This window comes from Tupaia chinensis, unplaced genomic scaffold (assembly GCF_000334495.1).
Source record: "Tupaia chinensis unplaced genomic scaffold, TupChi_1.0 Scaffold000362_1, whole genome shotgun sequence".
NCBI classification, from domain to species: domain Eukaryota; kingdom Metazoa; phylum Chordata; class Mammalia; order Scandentia; family Tupaiidae; genus Tupaia; species Tupaia belangeri.
The window spans coordinates 1,675,807-1,695,409 of record NW_006159859.1 but is presented as its reverse complement, the minus strand read 5'-3'; the positions used below and the strand labels follow the sequence as shown (position 1 = coordinate 1,695,409).

Genomic DNA, 19,603 nt, shown 5'->3' with positions numbered 1-19,603 from the left:
TAAATTTTCTCCATAACATAACATTTTCTCATCTACCACCAAATACTTTATTCTCCCAAATGTTGAAGTCAAGCATCGAAAACCAGGTGTTTGTTGTTACCTCTGTTTTTATTTTGCTGAGGAATATGGAGCTGCGTTGATGGTCCATCAAGTTCAAGTCTGTGGATATCTTTACTATCTGCTTCCTTGGAAGTAGGATTAGGGGAAATACAGAGCTACTCAAGGCGCTGCAAGGTGATGACAATGAGCTTTCTGTCTAAGTATGCCTACGAAGTTCCCTCTTCCTTCGCTGGCCCCTGGGAGCTCCACCTCCTCTATTTTACTTAGATTTGGTGAGGAAATGATTCTGTTCAAAGTCTCAATTTCTTCAGTGCTCAAAACAGAAATATCTGATTTTATATAAGATTAAAAAAAGAAAGAAATGAAGTCTACCTCTTTTCATTGCTTCATCAAGAACACATTAAGACCCCTGGGGACCAGCAGTTAGCGTAATGGCTATGTTGCTGGACTCCCACGTAGTTGACCGCGGTTCGCATCCCGGACCCGGTGGCTTAAAACTCACGCCGGGTGCGTGCGCGGGCGCGCCCAAGATCCCGAGAGGAGAATGGAGGAGAAGGGATTGCGGTGTGACCATCCCCCATGGGGGGTGATTTCTTGCTTTCTGTCTCTCTGTCTGTCTGTCTGGCAAGCACATGTGCCCTATGGCAAAAAACCTCTCCAAAAAAACAAAAAGAATACATTAAGACTCCGACAGGAGCTTACCGTTTGTCCCAACTCCATTCTCCCAAGGCCCTGAACACCTTCCTGTGTGCTGAGGCAGCAGTGGCAGGACGCGCCTTATCAGTTCCTGTCAGCACTAGACGGTACCATCGATTGGAGTGTTTTTGCTACTTAAGTATTTTTAAAAAGCAAAAGCCTTTGTAAGTCACTGGAACCATCTGAATAATTTCAGTCTCTGAGGGTGAAGCTACCTGCGTTGTTCTTACAGTTACAGGCACAGGATGAAGGGCAGGGTCACTCATTATCCTGAACAAATCTGGACAGTATGTGTGACAACTGCAAGCTAAGTTGGCTAAGAAATTTCTGTAGTTTAGAGAAACGAAAGCACAGTACAAGATGGAATTGAGTTCTAAATTAAGTCTCTCACTTGAAATTTATACTACAATAAAGAAAGTTAGAGGGGCATAACTGAATCGGTGTCTCCAAAAATTACCGAGGTGGAAAGCCACCTCTATGTGCTCCTCCACGGCCCCCTCTAAAGCCACCTCGCTCTCCTCGGAAGTTTGACCGATTTCTTTCTCGTCCCCGGCCAGCAGAAGTTCCACCTCTTCCTCCGCCTCTAGGAGCTCCACCCCCCCGATCAGATTTGGATTTAGGGGGAGGCGATTTTGGTCGCAGTCTCTCAATTTCTTCTGTACATCCAGTCAAGTAGGAATTAGGGGCGCTAAAATAGGATGCATATGTTTCTGCATTGTAGTTGCTATTTGTAAGTGTTGGTCCAACTGTAAGCCAGCCTGAAATGGAGGAAACAAAGATTTATATTTTCTATTTACAATTCTCCCTTCTCTCACTGATCCTTTACGGACCAGTTTAAATCTCCAGTGTATGCTTAAGGATGTCCCCATCACTTACCCAATACTGATTTCTTCTACAGAATGAATGGCACTTAATTATAGTAATTTCTTTAAACAGAGTTTTTATTTTTTAAAACTATTTTTATTTAGATTTATTATTATTATTATTTAATTTGGCCAGGGAGAGACAGAGAGAAAGAAGGAAAGTGAGAAAGCAAGCTGCCTGGTCCGAGACTTGAACAGCAGTCAACCATGTGAGAGTCCAGCACCTTAACCACCGCATCACCTGCCCCCCTACCTTTAACCTGTTAGAGGGTGCATGCACTCAGCAGATAGAGACACAGAGGAGAGAGAGAGAGAAAGAAGATGAGAAAGCATCCTCCAAAGGGGATAGTCATACCATAATCCCTTGTCCTTCATTTCTCCTTTTGGGATTTTAGGCATGAATGCACACACACCTGGAGTGTTTTTCAACCTGCCAGGTGCATGACCCAAACTGTGCCATCAGCTATCCAGCTACCTTGACCACCATGCCACTGGCTGGCCCAGTCATATCATAAAGACTTCATATGTATGTATATTGTTTCTCCTCCTAGACTATAACTCTTATAATATATCCTCCTTGCCACCATCCAAGTTTTAAATTCTGTAAGAATAGCACTTATAAAAAAAAAAAAAGAAAAGAAAAGAAAAACATGAAAAACATTGTATACTACATAGAGTTTGGCTCAGTGAAAATTTAACAAATTATATATAATCTTGCTACTTATAGAAATGGTACCATTATTTTCTGATTAAATAGCTGGAACCAACTTTGGCCCTGATATTCTTAACATACAGTATTTTTAATTGACAGGTTCTAGAAATTTAACCACTAGCATGCTGCTCCTTATCACTCCCATCTTTCCATTTCTACTGCCACCTACAAATTAAAAACTTTATTTTTCAGGGCCAGCAGGTGGGATAGTGGTTAAGATGCTAGACTCCTACATGTAAAGCTATGTGTGTATGTGTATATATACACACTATATAAACAGAAACACACTATATATAAAAATAATGTGATCTGTATGTATATTGATGACAAAGTACATCAAGAAAATGAGAAGAGAAAAAAATGAAAATGAGAGGACAAGCCATAAGCTGGAAGAAAATATTTGCAAAAGGTATATCTGATAAATTATTTCTTAAAATATACCCCAAAAAAAAAAAAAATTCAACAACTAGAGACCCAATAAGAAAATGGGCCAAAACCTTAACAGACATCTCACCAAAACAAACATGCAGGAAACAAGCTCCACATTAAATGTCATGAGGGAAATACAAATTAAGACAATATGGTATCACAAAACACCTTATTAGAATGACCAAAGTCCAAAATACTGACATTGCCAAATGCTTCTGAGTATGTGGAGCAATAGGAACTCTCACTCATCGCTGGTGAGAATATACAAAATGACACTGGTCATGTGGCAGTTTCTTACAAAATTAAGCATACTCTTACCATATGATTCTACAATTGTGCTCCCTCATATTTATCGAAGGGAGCTGAAAACTTATGTCCAAAAAAACCCTACATACATATATTTACAGCAGCTTTATTTTTAACTGGCAAAACTTGGAGGCAACTAAGATGTCCATTGGTAAGCAACTGGATAAACTGGGATACATCTAGACAATAGAATATTTTTCAGCACTAAGAAGAAATAAGCTATCAAGCCAAAATAGACATGGAGGAACCTTAAGTGCATATTACTAAATGGAAGAGGTCAATCCAAAGGGGCCGTACACTCTGATTCCAACTGTATTATATTCTGAAAAAGGCAAAATTATGCAGGTAGTAAAAAGATCAGTAGTTGCCAAGGGTTGGTGGGTAGGGGGTGGGAGGAGATGAATAAATGGAGCAGAGGAGTTTCAGGGCAGTGAAGCTACTCAGGTCTCTCTAAAGGTAAATATATCATTACACATTTGTCCAAACACATTAAATGTGTAAGACCAAGTATAAACCATAATGTAAACCACAGACTTTGAGTGATTATGATGTGTCAAGGCAGGTTCATCAATTACAACAAATGTGTGGGTGATTATAATGCGTCAAGGCAGGTTCATCAATTACAACAAATGTGCCACTAAGGTGGGGAATACAGATAATGGGGAAGGCTATACATGCGTGGAGGGAAGGAGTGTATGGTAAATCTCTACAGCTTCCTCTCAACTTTGCTATGAACCTTAAACTACTCATATTTGAAGTACAGCAAGAAGAAAAATAAAAAATATAAGAACTTTATTTTATACAGCATTTGATACCCATAACCCAAGAAATAATGAAAACGTCTGTTTTCTTAAACTGAGGTCCTACCTGGTCGAATTGTACTATCTCTTCCAAAGAGATGAAGGCGTCTTCTACCGAGACAAAAATGCTCAATTATATGAAAAATTTCTACAGGCTTTTCTATATTGCCAATTTCAGGTTCTTCTGTGATAATTAAGTCAATGTCCACATTAGCTTCAATGAAGTCCCCATCTGTGCTACGCTTCACAGTTCCTTTGATTCCCATAAGGCAGTGTTCCTGAATAACAACAAGCCAATTAATCTCTTTTCATAAACAGATACATTTCATAATATTTTATATTTCTGATTGTCCTCAATTCCAAAATACCTTATTTTTCTGAATCTTTGGGATGCAGTTCTATAAGTAGAAACATAACGGGAAAGGATGTTTGGATGTGGGAAGATGACCAGGTAAATAGGACAAACAAACTCTTTTCTTCTATACTCTCACAACACTCAATACTTCTCAACACTTCACTTCTGGTACCAAATGTGTGGCTTTTCCCCACACCAAGCAAGTTTCCATTTCTCTGTCAACATTATAATTTGATCAATTCTGACACTATTTAATTCAATTTCAACCTAGTTAGTGTAGATCTCACAGGTTAAGAGTTCATTTCCACAAGACTGCCTCCCACTTCAGGAACAATCCCAAGTCCAGGCTGTCACCTGTGCTTCTGATCAACCTTCGATACTGGAACCCTCCTTAGTTTGATCATTTGCTAGAGCAACTCAAGGGATTCAGGAAAGTTCTTCCCTTCCTATTACTGGTGTAATATAAAGGATACAAAACAGCAACAGCCAGATGGAAGACATGCATTGGGCAAAGTAAAAGGAAAGGGGCATGGTGTTTACATGCCCTCTCTGGGCACACCACCTTCTTTTTTTTTAGTTAATTTATTTTACATTCATTCACTGAGTATCATCACAGCATACAAAATGTGATTTCCCATCCAAAATGCACTATAGTGCCTTAGTCATACATGTTATCATCGACAAGTAATTTTCCATTTCTTGTTTCATATATATATATATATTCCTCCCTCCCCCTATTTCTCACCCTCTGCCATTTCCCACCCTCATCCCCACACTGTCTCTGGTATCTACAGTTGCTTCCCATTTTTTTTTTTTTTGATGAGTTTTTTGTTTAAGGGAATGAGTTTTAAGCCACCAGGTCCAGGATGCGAACCGCAGTCGACTACATGGGAGTCCAGCGACATAGCCATTACGCTAACTGCTGGTCCCTCCCATTTCTTTCTGTTTGTTTTCCCCCACATTTTGTTGATTCACAAAATATCTTATTAATTTAACTACGTTCAATAGCAAGTTCAGCTGATACACCTACCTGTGAACACATGTCTGACTTTAGGCATGAAATTCTTGAGTAGAATGTATATACTATAAAGTAGCACCTAGCTGATGCTATATAGCTTACTGTGGTCATCAAATAGGCATTTTTAAATATATTTTTAATTTCAAGAAAAGTTTTAGCTTTAATAAATCAAAATTTTTAAAAAATGCTGAAAGAGTTTTGCTTAAAACTTAAAGCCAGGACACAGATTAGGATTCTGTTCAAATAATAGGTACATGAACCTATTGGCAGCTCATGACAAGACAAAAATCCTTAAATCTGGAAAACAAAGCCTAGAAGAAAGTCAGTGGAGGCTTCATTACATAGGCATGATTACGGTCCAAGACAAGACTCAATAAGACAGGCCCTCCCACCAGTAGCTTCCGAAAGGGTGAAGAACAAAATCTGTCCAAGTCTGATACTAGTAGGGCAGAGTACATGAAGCAGAAGTTACTGCATATAAGAAAGAGAGGAGGAAAGTGTCTCTAAGCTGGCCAGCTGTGAATCATGCTGCCATCTCTTCTTTCTGAACATAAAGAAAGGGAAAAATTCTGGGGATCAGGGGTTATCAAAAGCCTACACCTAACTTAGGAATACAGCGATTTAGGACTTATAGGAATATATCCTTCTCTCTCTAGCATGGTGGAGGTTAAAATACTGAATAAACATGTTACTATTAACCTGGATGTATCACTACTTCAGTACTACTTTTACAAGTCTAAAATAAAAGAATCTTTCCACCAACATTAATTAAACAGTATATAATAATTTGGAAAAGCCTGAGGTAAAATAATGAAAATAAAGAAAGGAAGCAAAACAGTAAAAGCAATACCTTTGTTCTCTGAAAGACGGCCTTTGGATCTAAAGTCTTAGTCTTCCCAGGGTTGTTTTTATTGGTTTTAATCCAACAAATATCTTCACATCTTCTGTAACCCCACTTGCGTAAACACTAGAAATAAAAGAATTTAAAAAAGAAATCCTTAATTTAAAAAAGTAAACAATACTGAAAATAATCAATCAGCATTTAGAAACTTTTTAGAGGTTTCAGATACTAAATTGCAAGGTTTCACAGTAATTTCGTTTTAGTGCAGAAATAGAAGAAATGTCAATCTCTAACTATATAATCATAATAAAGAATGCATTTATACATACATGCCTCTTGGATACTAATATTATACAAACAGAAAAGGCTGCATCATATTCCAATTCTTTTTTTTTTTGGAGAGGTTTTTGCTATAGGGCATGTGTACTCACCAGACAGAGAGACAGAAAGCGAGAAATCACTCCCCAGGGAGAATGGCCACACCGCAATCCCTTCTTCTCCATTCTCCTCTCGGGATCTTGGGCACGCACACACATGCGCCCGGCATGAGTTTAAGCCACCAGGTCTGGGACTCGAACCACGGTCGACTACGTGGGAGTCCAGCAACATAGCCATTAAGCTAACTGCTGGTCCCCCAATTCTTTAATACTACCTTCTATTGTCAGCAAGAGATAGTGAATTTTAAATGGTAAGAAAATGCTCAGTACCTCTGTGACCATGAACTAATCCAAAAGACGATTACTACCACTTCAATATTCCATCCTTTGACAAAGGTAAACATTATTTAAAATCTGCTAATTGATAACTTCTTTTCTTTGCTTTCTATCTTTCCTTCTTTTTTTGGGAGAGACTGTTTTGCTCTAGGGTGTGTGTGCTCATCAGCGAAAGAGAGAGAGACAGAAAGCAAGAAGTCACCCAGGGGACATGACTACACCACAATCCCTTCTCCTCCATTCTTCTCTCAAGATTTTTGGCAGACATGGACAAGTACGCACCCAGTGTTAAGTTTCAAGTCACCGGGTTCAGGACTTGAACTGCAGTTGACTAAGTGTGAATCCAGCCATGTAACCATTACACCATCTGCTGGTCCTGATAATTTCTTTTTCTAAGAGTCCTATAAAACTTTATTTTCTATATTTAATACAACCTATAAAAAATTCAGTCTTAAAATTGTATATCTCTTTACTGGGTAATACTGCACTTTTGTCTTTGCTTAATCTGTCAGTAGAAAACAGAGAAATGACACTTGTCTTAAATGTGTTACATATAAACATATTACAAATACTAGCTAAATGCCACTCAGAGTGGCATTTTGAGGGTCTACTCAGGTGTTGGTTAGCTGCTGGGAATAAAAACATGAGTAAGATACAGTCCTAGTTAACTTGGAGTAAAGTGAGAGAACCGATTGATCAATGAAAAAGCTCTGAAATACAACTAAACACAAGTCATTTAAAATAAGTTGTAGTGTCAGGACCAGCAGATGGCATAATGGTTATGTCACTGGACTCCCAAGTATTTGACCACAGTTGGAATCCTGGACCCGGCAACTTAAAACTCATGCCTGGCACATGCATGCCCAAAATCCTGAGAGGAGAGTGAAGAAGGGATTGTGGCACGGCCATCCCCCAGGGGGTGATATTCACTTTCTGTCTCTGTTGAACATATGCGCCCCATAGCAAAAATCTCTCTCTCAAAAAAAAAAAAAAAACACAAAAAAAAACCCCTAAGTTGTAATGTTGTAACCTTGTATTCTCATTCATTTGTTCTATGTATTCCAGATACTGTAATACTTTTCTAATCTAATTTGACCTAATTTAGAATTCAGGAGTCAATGCTATTCAGAATAACACCTTTTAGCTACTCATACAGAGCAGTAAATGACACTAAGAAACTTGTTTTTGAGCTATAATTTGGAATTTCAAATCTCTAAATAGTTCTCTTCCTGCAGTAATAACAAACTAACATTTTGAAAGAGCAACATTCATACCTAGTGACAGTTAACTAACTTAGGTGAACTGCCCTTCTTATATTCTTTTCTGAACATTATTTTTCTTCTGACTATTTCAGAACCATTCAAGAAGCAAAAGATGAGGTAACATTCATATTCAAACATCTACACAATCTATTATGTTACATTTTTGTCATATGAATTTTAAAATGTACTTTAAAAAATACTATCTTACCACTCGTCCAAGGTCCAATCCTTCTCCAGAACCACACCAGAGAAAAATAAACGACCGAGGTGCTGCAATTTCATCAATTTCTAACTTCATTATCTACAGGAAACCAAAAGCCAAAACCGTATTGTGTAAAAATGTTTTGTTTCCCATGCCTTCTAAATTCAAAAGAGCTACCATTACAACTCAAAGGGATTCTCAGTACATGTGTCCTTTTTTTAAGAATTATTTTATCTAACTTTATATATATATTTTTTTGATTGATTTTTGCTATAGGGCGCGTGCGCTCACCAGACAGACAGAGAGACAGAGAGACAGAAAGTGAGAAATCACCCCCCAGGGGGGATGGCCACGCCGCAATCCCTTCTCCTCCATTCTCCTTTCAGGATCTTGGACACGCACGCACACGCGCCCAGCGTGAGTTTTAAGCCACCGGGTCCGGGACGAGAACTGCGGTCGACTATGTGGGAGTCCAGCGACATAACCATTACGCTAACTGCTGGTCCCACCTAACTTTATGTATTTTAATTTGCCTAGAGAAAGAGTGGGAGAGGGAGAGGGAGAGAGAAAGTAAGCTACCAGGTCTAGGACTCAAACCTCAGTCAACCATGTGAGAGTCCAGCACCCTTAACCACCACACCACCTGCTGGCCACAGTACATGTATTCTTTAAATGTACCAAGTTCCATTAGGAAATAATGGAAAACATTTTTTTTCCTTAAAATTGCTTATTCTGCTGTCCTGTTATTTTACTCACAAACAAACACACATACATACACGCATATGTACATATAAACGCACTTTAACATTTAAAGAACGTACAGGAAAGCATATAAATGCACTTTCCTTTATATTTAAAGAACTTACAGGAGAACATACTCATAGACCTATGAAATTTTATAAGATGACACTTGAAAGATACATCCCATTAAACTGTGTGCTCCTCACACTAAAGCATTAAGTCTTGGGGCCAGTTCTGTGGCTTTGCATTAATGCACTGCACAGGAGAAGCTGTATCTCTCATAGCAACCATGATTTGAACCCCCAACCTAGATCACTTTAAAACACCAAGTACACAGGTGAGAGCCTGGGATCCTACAGGCTGGAGGACAGCAGGAAGGGAATCATGACAAGACCAGACCCTGTGAAGAGTGCTGCCTCTCCTCAAGTGTGTTATCATCACGAATAAATAAAATAAATAAAAATTTTTAAGTACTAAGTTTTATGGATGTCCAGTACCTAGCACATTGCCTAGTACAAAGTGGTGCTCAACAAATACGTTATTTTTCTGTAGACATAGATAATTTATGTACCTATTTGAAATGATCAGTTAGCTTAATTTTTAGGAAACTACAACTTTACCACAATTTTTATACTCAAATGATATATGTATGTATCCTGTTCCTTAATGAGTAGAAATCATGATTTTTATACGTGTGTCTACACAAACACTCTTACTAAAACCAGCCAAATGAATAAGCTACCAATTATTCTGTCTGTTTTTAGATTCTTCTAGCTATATATATATATATCCAAGGATTCTAAGACAAGGATTGGATTTCTTCTATAGAATATTCACTCACTACCTGCTCAATTTTTGCCTCAAAAAGAAGGATCAAATTGAAGATAATATAATATTTATTGGTGTACTGTGGACATTCAGCTACGATGTATACCAGAAATCTGTACTTATAATCCCTACAAAAGTAGAGGTGCTATTTATATCATTTCCTAATCAAATAAACATATTCATTAGAAAAGTAAATAATTCATTACAATGTAGAAAGTTTCACCATACATCATCCCAAGTCCAGCATTTTTCATTCGCAGTGATACCAGTCTCTCTGTAGTACTCTTCTAAAGGCGGTTCCAGAAGAATCACATCAAACTTGGGTGTTAATTCTCTGATGTCAAAGGCTTCTATATCTGCTTGTAAGTACCTATTTGATAACAGGATAAACTTTGAGTAAAAGATTTATAAATATCCACAGATGATAATTTAAAACTCCTAAAACATTACTAAACATTACTTACAATGTAATCAGCAGCTAAATAATAAGTGTCTTTCATGTAGGACCTTACTTCCTCACCACATTGAACTCTACCAGTGTTCTTCCCCAGCAATGGACATAATTATACTACAAAGTAAAAGCCATTGTTATTACTCCCCGAGTACATCTAGAATACACTCTTCCCTCATTTTCACACCGACACTCCATAGCTAAGTCTCTGAACTCTTTTCCATTATGATCTGAATTTTCTAGCAAATATCATATTACTTTTTTTCTGAATTGTTAAATTAGAAGTCATTTCTCTGTAAGTTTTACTATACTTTTCTTAAAAAGGTTTCTAATTATGAACATAATTTTCTATAATTAGTTTGTTCATTAGTAAAATGTCTATATAATAGTCTTTTCATTGCTACTTAATATACATTAATACTAGCCTTTACTATTTTCACACACTTTAAAAGTATTTTAAGTCTAAAGCACTTTAAATATAAGAGTATTTTTTAACAGGATGAATAGTAAAGCATGCTAAAGTTTCTCCATATATTGAGACTTCTTTGTGACTCTTCTAAAAGACTAACAATTTATCCAACTGTCAAATGCAAAAAACACTCGAAATGAGCTAAACGAGAAACAAACATTCTCTAACCTCAGAGCTCTTTACCCATTTCCGAGGAAAACAATATTCTGCTTAGCAAAAATTAAAATGAATTGTCATATTCTAAATTGTTAAGAATATAGTATCTCTGAAATGCAAAGTTCTAATTTCTTTTCTTTTCCATGTCTAAGATTTCTAAACCTCCTTCAGTATGAAAAACAAAGACAAACAAACAAAGAAAACATGCTTTATGAGGAAAAAAGTCAATAAATATGAATGATTTTTAAGAAGAAAAATATTTAGAAGAATGTCAAACAAATTATTTGTAAAGGTGAAAAAATTAAATGAGAACCCCACCATATGGTCAGGATCCAAATTTCAAACAAATATATTTTACTATAAAGAGAAAGTAGAATAAAAGAGAATACTAACAGGTGCTAAATTATATTTTAAAGAAAAGTATGATCAGCAGACTGATACTGTAATAGAAAGTAATTGAATAAGAACACTTACATAGGTGGTGTATTAGATTTAGCTATTAACTCATCCTTTAGCCTGATGAGTTCCCTCAGTTTAGGGTACTCTTCAAATCTGTCAGCCAAACCTAAGGAGCAAAAACAGAAAATTCTAAATTTCAGCTCCAGAGAAGTTAGTAGCAGTGAACTGAAAGGCTTTGAACCCTCTCAAGAAAATGAAACTATGTACACACCACTTTACTCTCACATATGTTGTTCGTTTATACTTATTTATTCTATGAGTGAGATGGCCAGAGAAAAGTGGAGGAGGTGAGAAAAAGAGCAAGAACATGCACACCTAAAAGGTTTTCAATGCCACAATCCACCCCCACTTTAGACAGTCCCAGACCTTCCACACACACATGCCCGGAGTAATCAGGGATGTGGGTCCTGCTGCAGTACCTCTGCACCATTGCCTTGCCCTCTGTTATTTTTACAACTCCATATACACATTTCATACCTGATGACCGTAAGCCAACTTGCAAGCAAAAACACAGGTGTTCTAAAGGCCAGTTCAAGTCTATAAACCATTTAATTCCTCATATTTATTAAGTTAAATAATCTGCTCACAGTGTCAAGTTTAACCGTTTGGAAAAAGAAAAAGTAATGACCTTTCTTGTGTGCATGTTCCCCCTTTCTTTTAGTTAAAAAAATTTTTGCTTCTCCTAAAGATCCAGCAATTGTTCCTTGTTTTCAAAGCAGAGAAAATAATTATTTCTTTTGTATCTTGTTTTCTACTGTTTTTCCTCCACAGAAAACATTCCTAACAAAAATTCTCTAATAAACACCTTAATTTCAAAATCAAAGTACAGATACGAATCTCAAAAAATAAAGGTGAACAATTTTATAAAACTTCTATCAGTCCTGTAGATCACTTTTCAAATAACACAGGTTTGAAGACTTTATTACACAGTAGGCAGACTTCAATAGTCAGCTCTTAATCTACAAAACGGAAAGTACAATCTTTTCTCAGTCTAAAATAATTTTCTAAGTACATTTTCTTTGCCTTGAAGAAGCAAGTGTCTTAAGAATTCTACTCTCATTTCCTGGATAAGTTAATATCCAAATTTGGTACAGAGTTTACCTAACTTTTCATGTTATACCTAAATTTTGCTTATGAAAACATTAAAATTAGTTTCTCCTTCAAAAGTAATGTCACTTACAAATGACAAAATAAAAAATAAATTGAATTGGAAATGAAGCTGAGAAAGAAAATTTTGATAGAAGTAAAAATCCATACATGACATGCATTTAACTGAGTTAGTTCATTATTCCAAATGAATACGACATACCTACATCCCTAATGAAATTCTGAGGTCTATGTCCAGTGTCTACAAAATGTTGGCAATAATCATTATGGGGATTTAAGCTCTGTGTCCCCTATAGAAAAAGGCAAAATTCAATTAATAGTATGCACTCTGATGACACATACAGTAACTTTCTATTGATTTTTCATTATGAGGCCATATAAAATAGAATAGGTTTAAACACTAGTAATATTTGAAAACATGACTAAAATGATAGCATTACTCTTCAGTAGTTACTGACATTAATATACCATTACCTTATCCTGAATAGACATATATTTCATGAGTAATTTTAAAAGATCATTTTATAATAATGATCCCTCAAAAATGGAAAAACTCTTTAAGATGAATAGGTATTGAAAATCTTCCCAGGAACAGAGCTTAAATGTGAAGAGTTGCAAGACTGGAAAATTTTACCTTGAGAAAAGTACTAGAATCTTTGTAAATCTCTTCTTCATATGGCAAATTCTCTTCCTCCTGTTGCATTTCTAGTTCATCCTTGGAGAAAGGAAGATTAAGTAAACATTTATGTATATGGGTTATTTCTCCAGATACCTCATCTTAAGACCCAACGTAAGTATTTTATTTCCCTAAGTATACATGTTAAATGTTTCAAGTTAGCATTAAAATTAAAGTCTTTATTTTCATCATGAGAGCTAAGTAGTTATTTTTACAATGAAATGAAAATTTGTCATTATTATAAGTAATAACTGCCAATAGCTACTAATGTTTCATTGACTAAATTTCTAGAATTATTTATATTGTATATAATACCAAAAATGTAAGAAATTAACTTGAGTCATGAAAGCTATGACTACCAGTAAGGCAATTTTATTTGAATTATATGAACCGTATGGAACTGTTGTTACAGGTCAAAAATTTTAGAACATTAGCAATCAGTAATTGTATATGGTTTGACCAAAAATAATCACAAATATTTTAATTACCTATGGCTATATATACAAATACCCAAGACAGTATTCATGAGATTATGTATTGGGTTGCCAGAATATGCATGATTAATTTTTCTGTTTTTCTATGTAAAAAATGCATCATGGCTTTTCCAACAACCCAGTATTATATTACTGAACTTCCTAGAGAATTACTGAAAACTATATTCTTTTCTCTATTAAATATAGTTATACAATAATTAACTTGAAAAAATGGAGGTAGGTTTTCATCCACAATTCTTTCTTTCACACTAGATATTACAACTACAAGTTTAGAAGTTGTGTCTTTCTTGAACCTTTTTCAGAAATGGTCCCACATTGCCATCTAACCTATAAATTCTCAAAGCATTTTAACTGTACAACCCTTCATTGTTAAGAAAGGATAACACAATAAAAAAAGACTAATGTAGCTTTTTAAAATCAGATCCAGTTACCCAAAGTTTCTGACACATTTATCTCTTCACTCTTCTTTAAGAATGTTATTGCCCGGTGCTTACCAGACATTATGCTAAGTGCTCTACATAAATAACCCAATTTAATCCACACAACTGTTGCATTAAAATGAAGAAGCTGATATAAAGGTCCAAATTTAAAGGAAGATAACATATGCTACTGACAATTATTTTAGTATATCTTAAAATTCAGCTTTCCATCAAATAAATCTATTATTATAAAGATTTATTTTTTCATGATGATAAAATTATCCCATTTTCCACTTGCCTTATATTCTTCCATTTTGTCTTCATCTGTTTCTCCTTCATCCACATACTTACGCTTTGCGTTTGGAGCAGAAGTATCATAAGAAGCCCTACGAAAGTATCACAAACAAATACACACAAGATGTACAAATATATCTGTCACTATCAAACGACTACTTATAAAAACAGAACAAGGCACATTTTTCCTGATTAAATGATACTTACCCTGCTTATAAATTATCCGAAAAGTCACACAAACTGATTGATAATTTTGCAATTTATTTTTATAAGAAAGCAACCATATCTAAAAATATACTGTTTAAAGGGATGTTTAACAACAACAACAACAAACCTTCTATATTATATATTAAAAGGATGTCTAGGGACCAGCAGATGATGCAATGGTTACGACACTGGACTCTCGCATAGTTGACCATGGTTTGAGTCCCAAAGCTGGTGGCTTAAAAGGCCAGGCCCGTGTGCATGCATTCCCAAGATCTCAAGAGGAGAATGGAGGAGAAGGGACTGTGGCATTGCCATCTCCCCTGGGGGCTGATTTCTCACTTTCTTTCTCTCTGGTGTCTAAATTGATAGCTAGCATACTGAAAAATTTTGAAATGCTTTCTAAGCTAGTGAATAAATACTACTTTTAAGGTAAAGTATATTTTCTTTTAAAAAATTTTAAAATATAATTATTTATTTATGGTATATAAGCTAATTCTTAGCCTAACATTCCATTTTCTAACTACTTTATAAATGAGAACTTACTATATTCAGATGGTAAATATTTCATAATTCACAAACTGACAATAAAAAAACAATATTTATAAAATCTTTATTTTAATGCTTTTCATAATAACACACTTTACAGCTAGGGCTATTTGCTTAATGAAACAATGATCCTTTCACAGTATTTACATGTATTTGACTGACCTGCAGGTCTCTCTTGTTTCAGCAATTTCTCTCTGCTCATCTTTGCTATTTAACACAGCACCAATGCTGTCAGCACTTTCAGCTCCCAACTGAGAAAAGGCAAAACCCCCAGATTAGATCACAATGCACTAGATAGCCTTTCTGAGCTTCTGCAGCACCACTTAGTACATCAGGTATTTAACAAACAAACCAACAAGACACACAAAAAACTAAAAACTGTTAACTCACACTACTAACAAATGGGCGGATGAGCTTGCAAGACAAGCTGGAAATACCTTGGAACAAAAACGTGTTAAGTAAGAATCATTCTGACAACTGGAAAAGCATGATTTCAGTTATATTTGAAATTTAAGACACTGTGGCCAGTTTTGTACCTTTAAAGTAGCAAAATATGATTGAGTAGTAGCAGTGACCAAGGAAAGCAGCTAGCACACAGCTAGGGTTATGGATAATACAACAAACACTTTATACGCATCATCTTACAATACTCTATTTATCCCATGCTCTCATGTAAATCTATCTAGTTTTATGCAAGTCAAGTGTTTATGATGATTACAAGCACAATAATGAACTTTATTAATATCTTAAAAATAGCAATATAGATTTTGGTTGGTAGTTGGGAAATTTTTGCAAAATACTGTAAATGTTAAATTTATGATTAACATAAGGCTGGCTAAGTAGAGTAGAACCAATTCATGGAAAAGTTTAAAAGCCACATATCAAGGGATGGAGCTATAACTTACAGACCATGAAGAACCACTAGATAGTTTTAAAGAAGGCATGGAGAAACCTGCATTAAATATTTCCTTGAGCTCAGGGAAGGGGAAAAGGCATACTAAAATATTAGCAAGTCAATAGCCTTGATTTTAGCCATCTTTCCACTCTATCCACTTCATAGGCCACTCGGAAGGTTCTTCCAGTGATAAATCTCTTCTGATAATACAAACTGTTCGTGAAATTTCAACTCTCCATAAAATCATCCTGACTCCATTTCTCTTTACTCAGGATACAACACATTTGCTTCCTAAAGTTGGAATGCTTTCTCACTTTCTTCCCAGACTGACTCCTCTTTGCATCTCAGGATTAGTACAAGCCATTTCCTCCAAGAGTTTTTCCATGACCTCTAAATATGACAGGTAGCCCTTTACACTATTCTCCTTTTCACCTTATGTCCTTATTTATTTAATACAACATTCAATGATTCTAATTTTTATAGAAGCATTGCTGGGGTAGATTAAGCCAGCAGGAGTCAAATACAAAGACTTTATATTCAAACTTAATATTCTATAATGACAATATGTAGTTGTAGATACAACAGAAATAATAAAGGTCCAGAGGAAGAACCTACGATAAGGAGATCATGATAGATTTCATCACTAATCTCTGAGCTGTGCCAAGGAAGACAGGATTTCAGCAAGAAAGAAGGTCAATTTTTAAAAATCATGATTGTGTATACTGCACTGCATATATCACATTCTAGAGAATAATAAACCAATCTGCCTTGTTTATTAAAGAAAAATAAGTAAAAGAAAGGCTAAAATTAGTTGGCAAAATGAATGCTTGACATTTATTGCATTGGGTGTCCTTACTTAAGTAGAATAGCTTGTATCCAACTAGAAGACCAGGAGACAGTATGGTATACTAGAAAAAGCATGGAAAGGCCAAATTAAAACTGCAGTTTGCAAACTTACCAGGTTTGTGGCCTGGAACATGTACCTTAAATTCTTTGAGCTTTATTTTCTCCATCTAGAAAGTCTAGATAGCATCTGACTTGACAGATCAAAGATAATACATGTAAAAATCTTTAAAAAGTCAGATACATAATTAGGATGGACTTAATAAATGGCAGCTATTATTAAACTTTTTATGCACCTTGTAATTCCTTAGAGAGGAGGAAATACTTATTATACATAGTGAATTTTTAATGCCTCCCTCAGTCCCTGCCATTTGTTGAATGTAACACTCAAGGAAAATTGTTCTCTAAATAGACTAAGTCAAAATATATGTTGTTTGGCCAGCAGGTCTGTGGTGAAGGGCGCTGGACTTGCACATGGCCAACTGTGGTTTGAGTCCCAGACCCGGTAGCCTGCTTTTTCACTTTCTCTCTCTCTTTTAAATGGTGAAGAGAAATGTAGAGTACCACAAATCCCTCATCCTTGTGTGGCAATTTATTGACAAAGATCAAAGCCTCTGTCCCTCTCTGGTTCAATTAAAAGAAAGAAAGAAAGTTAAAATAATTCTTTAAAAAAGATATGTATGTTGTTTGAATTCAAAATTAAGGAGTAAAATATCTTATGTGGTGCCAACAAAGTTACTGAACATACCTGAAGATAACATAAGGGGCCAGCAGGTGGCATCCAGGTTAAGGCACTGGATTCCACATGGCCTGCAGTTGGAGTTCTGAACACACTGGCTTAAAAATCATGCCTAGTGTGTGTGCATTCCCAAAACCCCAAAAGGGGAATGGAGAAAGTATTGCAGCATGGCTATCCTCCCAGGAGGTGACGTTTCACTTTCCCTCTTTCTCTCTCCAGCCAGTACAAGAACCCCATGGTAAAAATCTAAAAACATACAAGTGTTCACATACTCATCACTCATACACAAAAAGCAGTGATGAAGGATGGTTCAGAAGACAAGCTCGGGAACCAGCAGTTAGCGTAATGGCTATGTCGCTGGACTCCCAGGTAGCCCACTGTGGTTTACATCCGGGAACCGGTGGCTTCAAACTCACGCCGGGCAGGTGTGCATGCGTGCCCAAGATCCCGAGAGGAGAATGGAGGAGAAGGGATTGCGGCGTGACCATCCCCCCTGGGGGGTGATTTCTCGCTTTCTGTCTCTATGTCTCTGTCTGGCAAGCGCACGTGCCCTATAGTGAAAAAACCTCTCAAAATTTAAAGAAGAAGAAGACAAGCTCTGGAGAGACAAACCTGGGTTTAATTTCTCCGCCAAGATGTGAATGATCGGGGTAAAATTACTTAACCTCTGAAGCCTACTTCAGTATTACATAAGAGAAGGTAACATTATTCCAGGGAGTCGTGATTAATGCAGAGTAAAGGATTCAAATATCAGCTCTGAATGATGACAAGGATACTGTGCATAAGACGCACACATAAGGGAACCAGCAGTTAGGTAATGGCTATGTCGCTGGACTCCCACGTAGCCAACCGCGGTTTGCATCCCGGACCCAGTGGCTTAAAACTCACGCCGGGTGCGTGTGCGTGCGTGCCCAAGATCCCAGGAGGAGAATAGAGGAGAAGGGATTGCGGCATGACCGCAGGGGTGATTTCTCGCTTTCTGTCTCTATGTCTCTGTCAAGCCCACATGCCCTATAGCAAAAAACCCTCCAAAAAAAAATGCACACATAAGATACAGAATCTAAAATTTACACTCAGGCCACTTCCAATACAGTCTTTAGAAATGACCCCAAAGAAAACACCTTGAAATTATTTCACCATGAAACCACCATCTCAAGAATTTGGTGTTGACTACAAGGAAAGACGAGACAGAAAACCTTTTAAATAGTGAAGAGAAATTCAGAGTACCACAAATCCCTCATCCTTGTGAGAGCTGTGGCGATTTATTGACAAAGATCAAAGCCTTGCATCCTCACCACTGAGCACCATGCTAGACACTTGGCAGGCGTTCCAAAAAGGTTGCTCAAGAGCAATCGTAGCGTTCGGTTTAGCAACACATTGGCCTCAGCAGAAACTGTGAAAAAGTTCGGGGTACTGCGGGAGTTGAGAACAAGGAGAGACAAGAGTCGGGGTCGCGGGATCCGGAAGGCCTTGACAGCGGCAGGTAGGGAGCAGACACAGAAAGGCAGGTGGAGGGGGTAGGGCGGCCGCGCACGCGCATCCCGACCCCTCCTCCCCACGTTAGCCACCCCGGCTGCAGACCTGCTGCGCCAGGATCTGTCTTCGTAACTTCTGCCGCTCCCGGATCTCCTGCAAGCGGCTGTCCATGTTCCAACTCCAGGTGTTCACTACCCCGAATACTCCTCAACCGCGAATGAATAACCTTCCTCCCCTGCTTCTGGAGCAACAGTCAGCAGAAACTCCAGTCGGCCAATACCCTCTACCCTTTCTTTAGTAGGAAAGTCTGGCGCCGCCGGAAGTGGCTCAGTCCAGCCCGGAAGTGGCTCAGCCCGGCCCGGAAGTCCCGCCTCCTTCCGGATGCCTGCGATTTGACGCCTCTTGCAAGGAGCCTAATGAAGGACGCTGAAGCGAAAGACCCACGCTTCCTCCAAGGCGCTCGGAAATCCGCAGCCCAGGTAGTCAGAGCTGGTCCTGGGCCGGCAGGCGCTGCCCCTGGCTCCTCGTCGCCCTTCCCAGGATAGA

General features: G+C 37.3%; 1 protein-coding gene across 1 annotated transcript; it reads right to left on the bottom strand.

Annotated features, from left to right (window-relative positions):
• Nucleotides 1-976: 976 nt before the first annotated feature.
• On the bottom strand, nucleotides 977-19,372 carry METTL14 (methyltransferase 14, N6-adenosine-methyltransferase non-catalytic subunit). Its single transcript, XM_006153095.3, has 11 exons — nucleotides 19,163-19,372; nucleotides 15,267-15,355; nucleotides 14,356-14,443; nucleotides 13,103-13,183; nucleotides 12,671-12,758; nucleotides 11,377-11,467; nucleotides 10,055-10,196; nucleotides 8,264-8,356; nucleotides 6,090-6,206; nucleotides 3,934-4,144; nucleotides 977-1,514 (listed from the first exon to the last, which is right to left on the bottom strand). Exons 1-11 carry the CDS (start codon nucleotides 19,226-19,228, stop codon nucleotides 1,210-1,212), a joined length of 1,371 nt encoding a protein of 456 aa, XP_006153157.1. The 5' UTR covers nucleotides 19,229-19,372; the 3' UTR covers nucleotides 977-1,209.
• Between the last annotated feature and the right edge of the window lie 231 nt (nucleotides 19,373-19,603).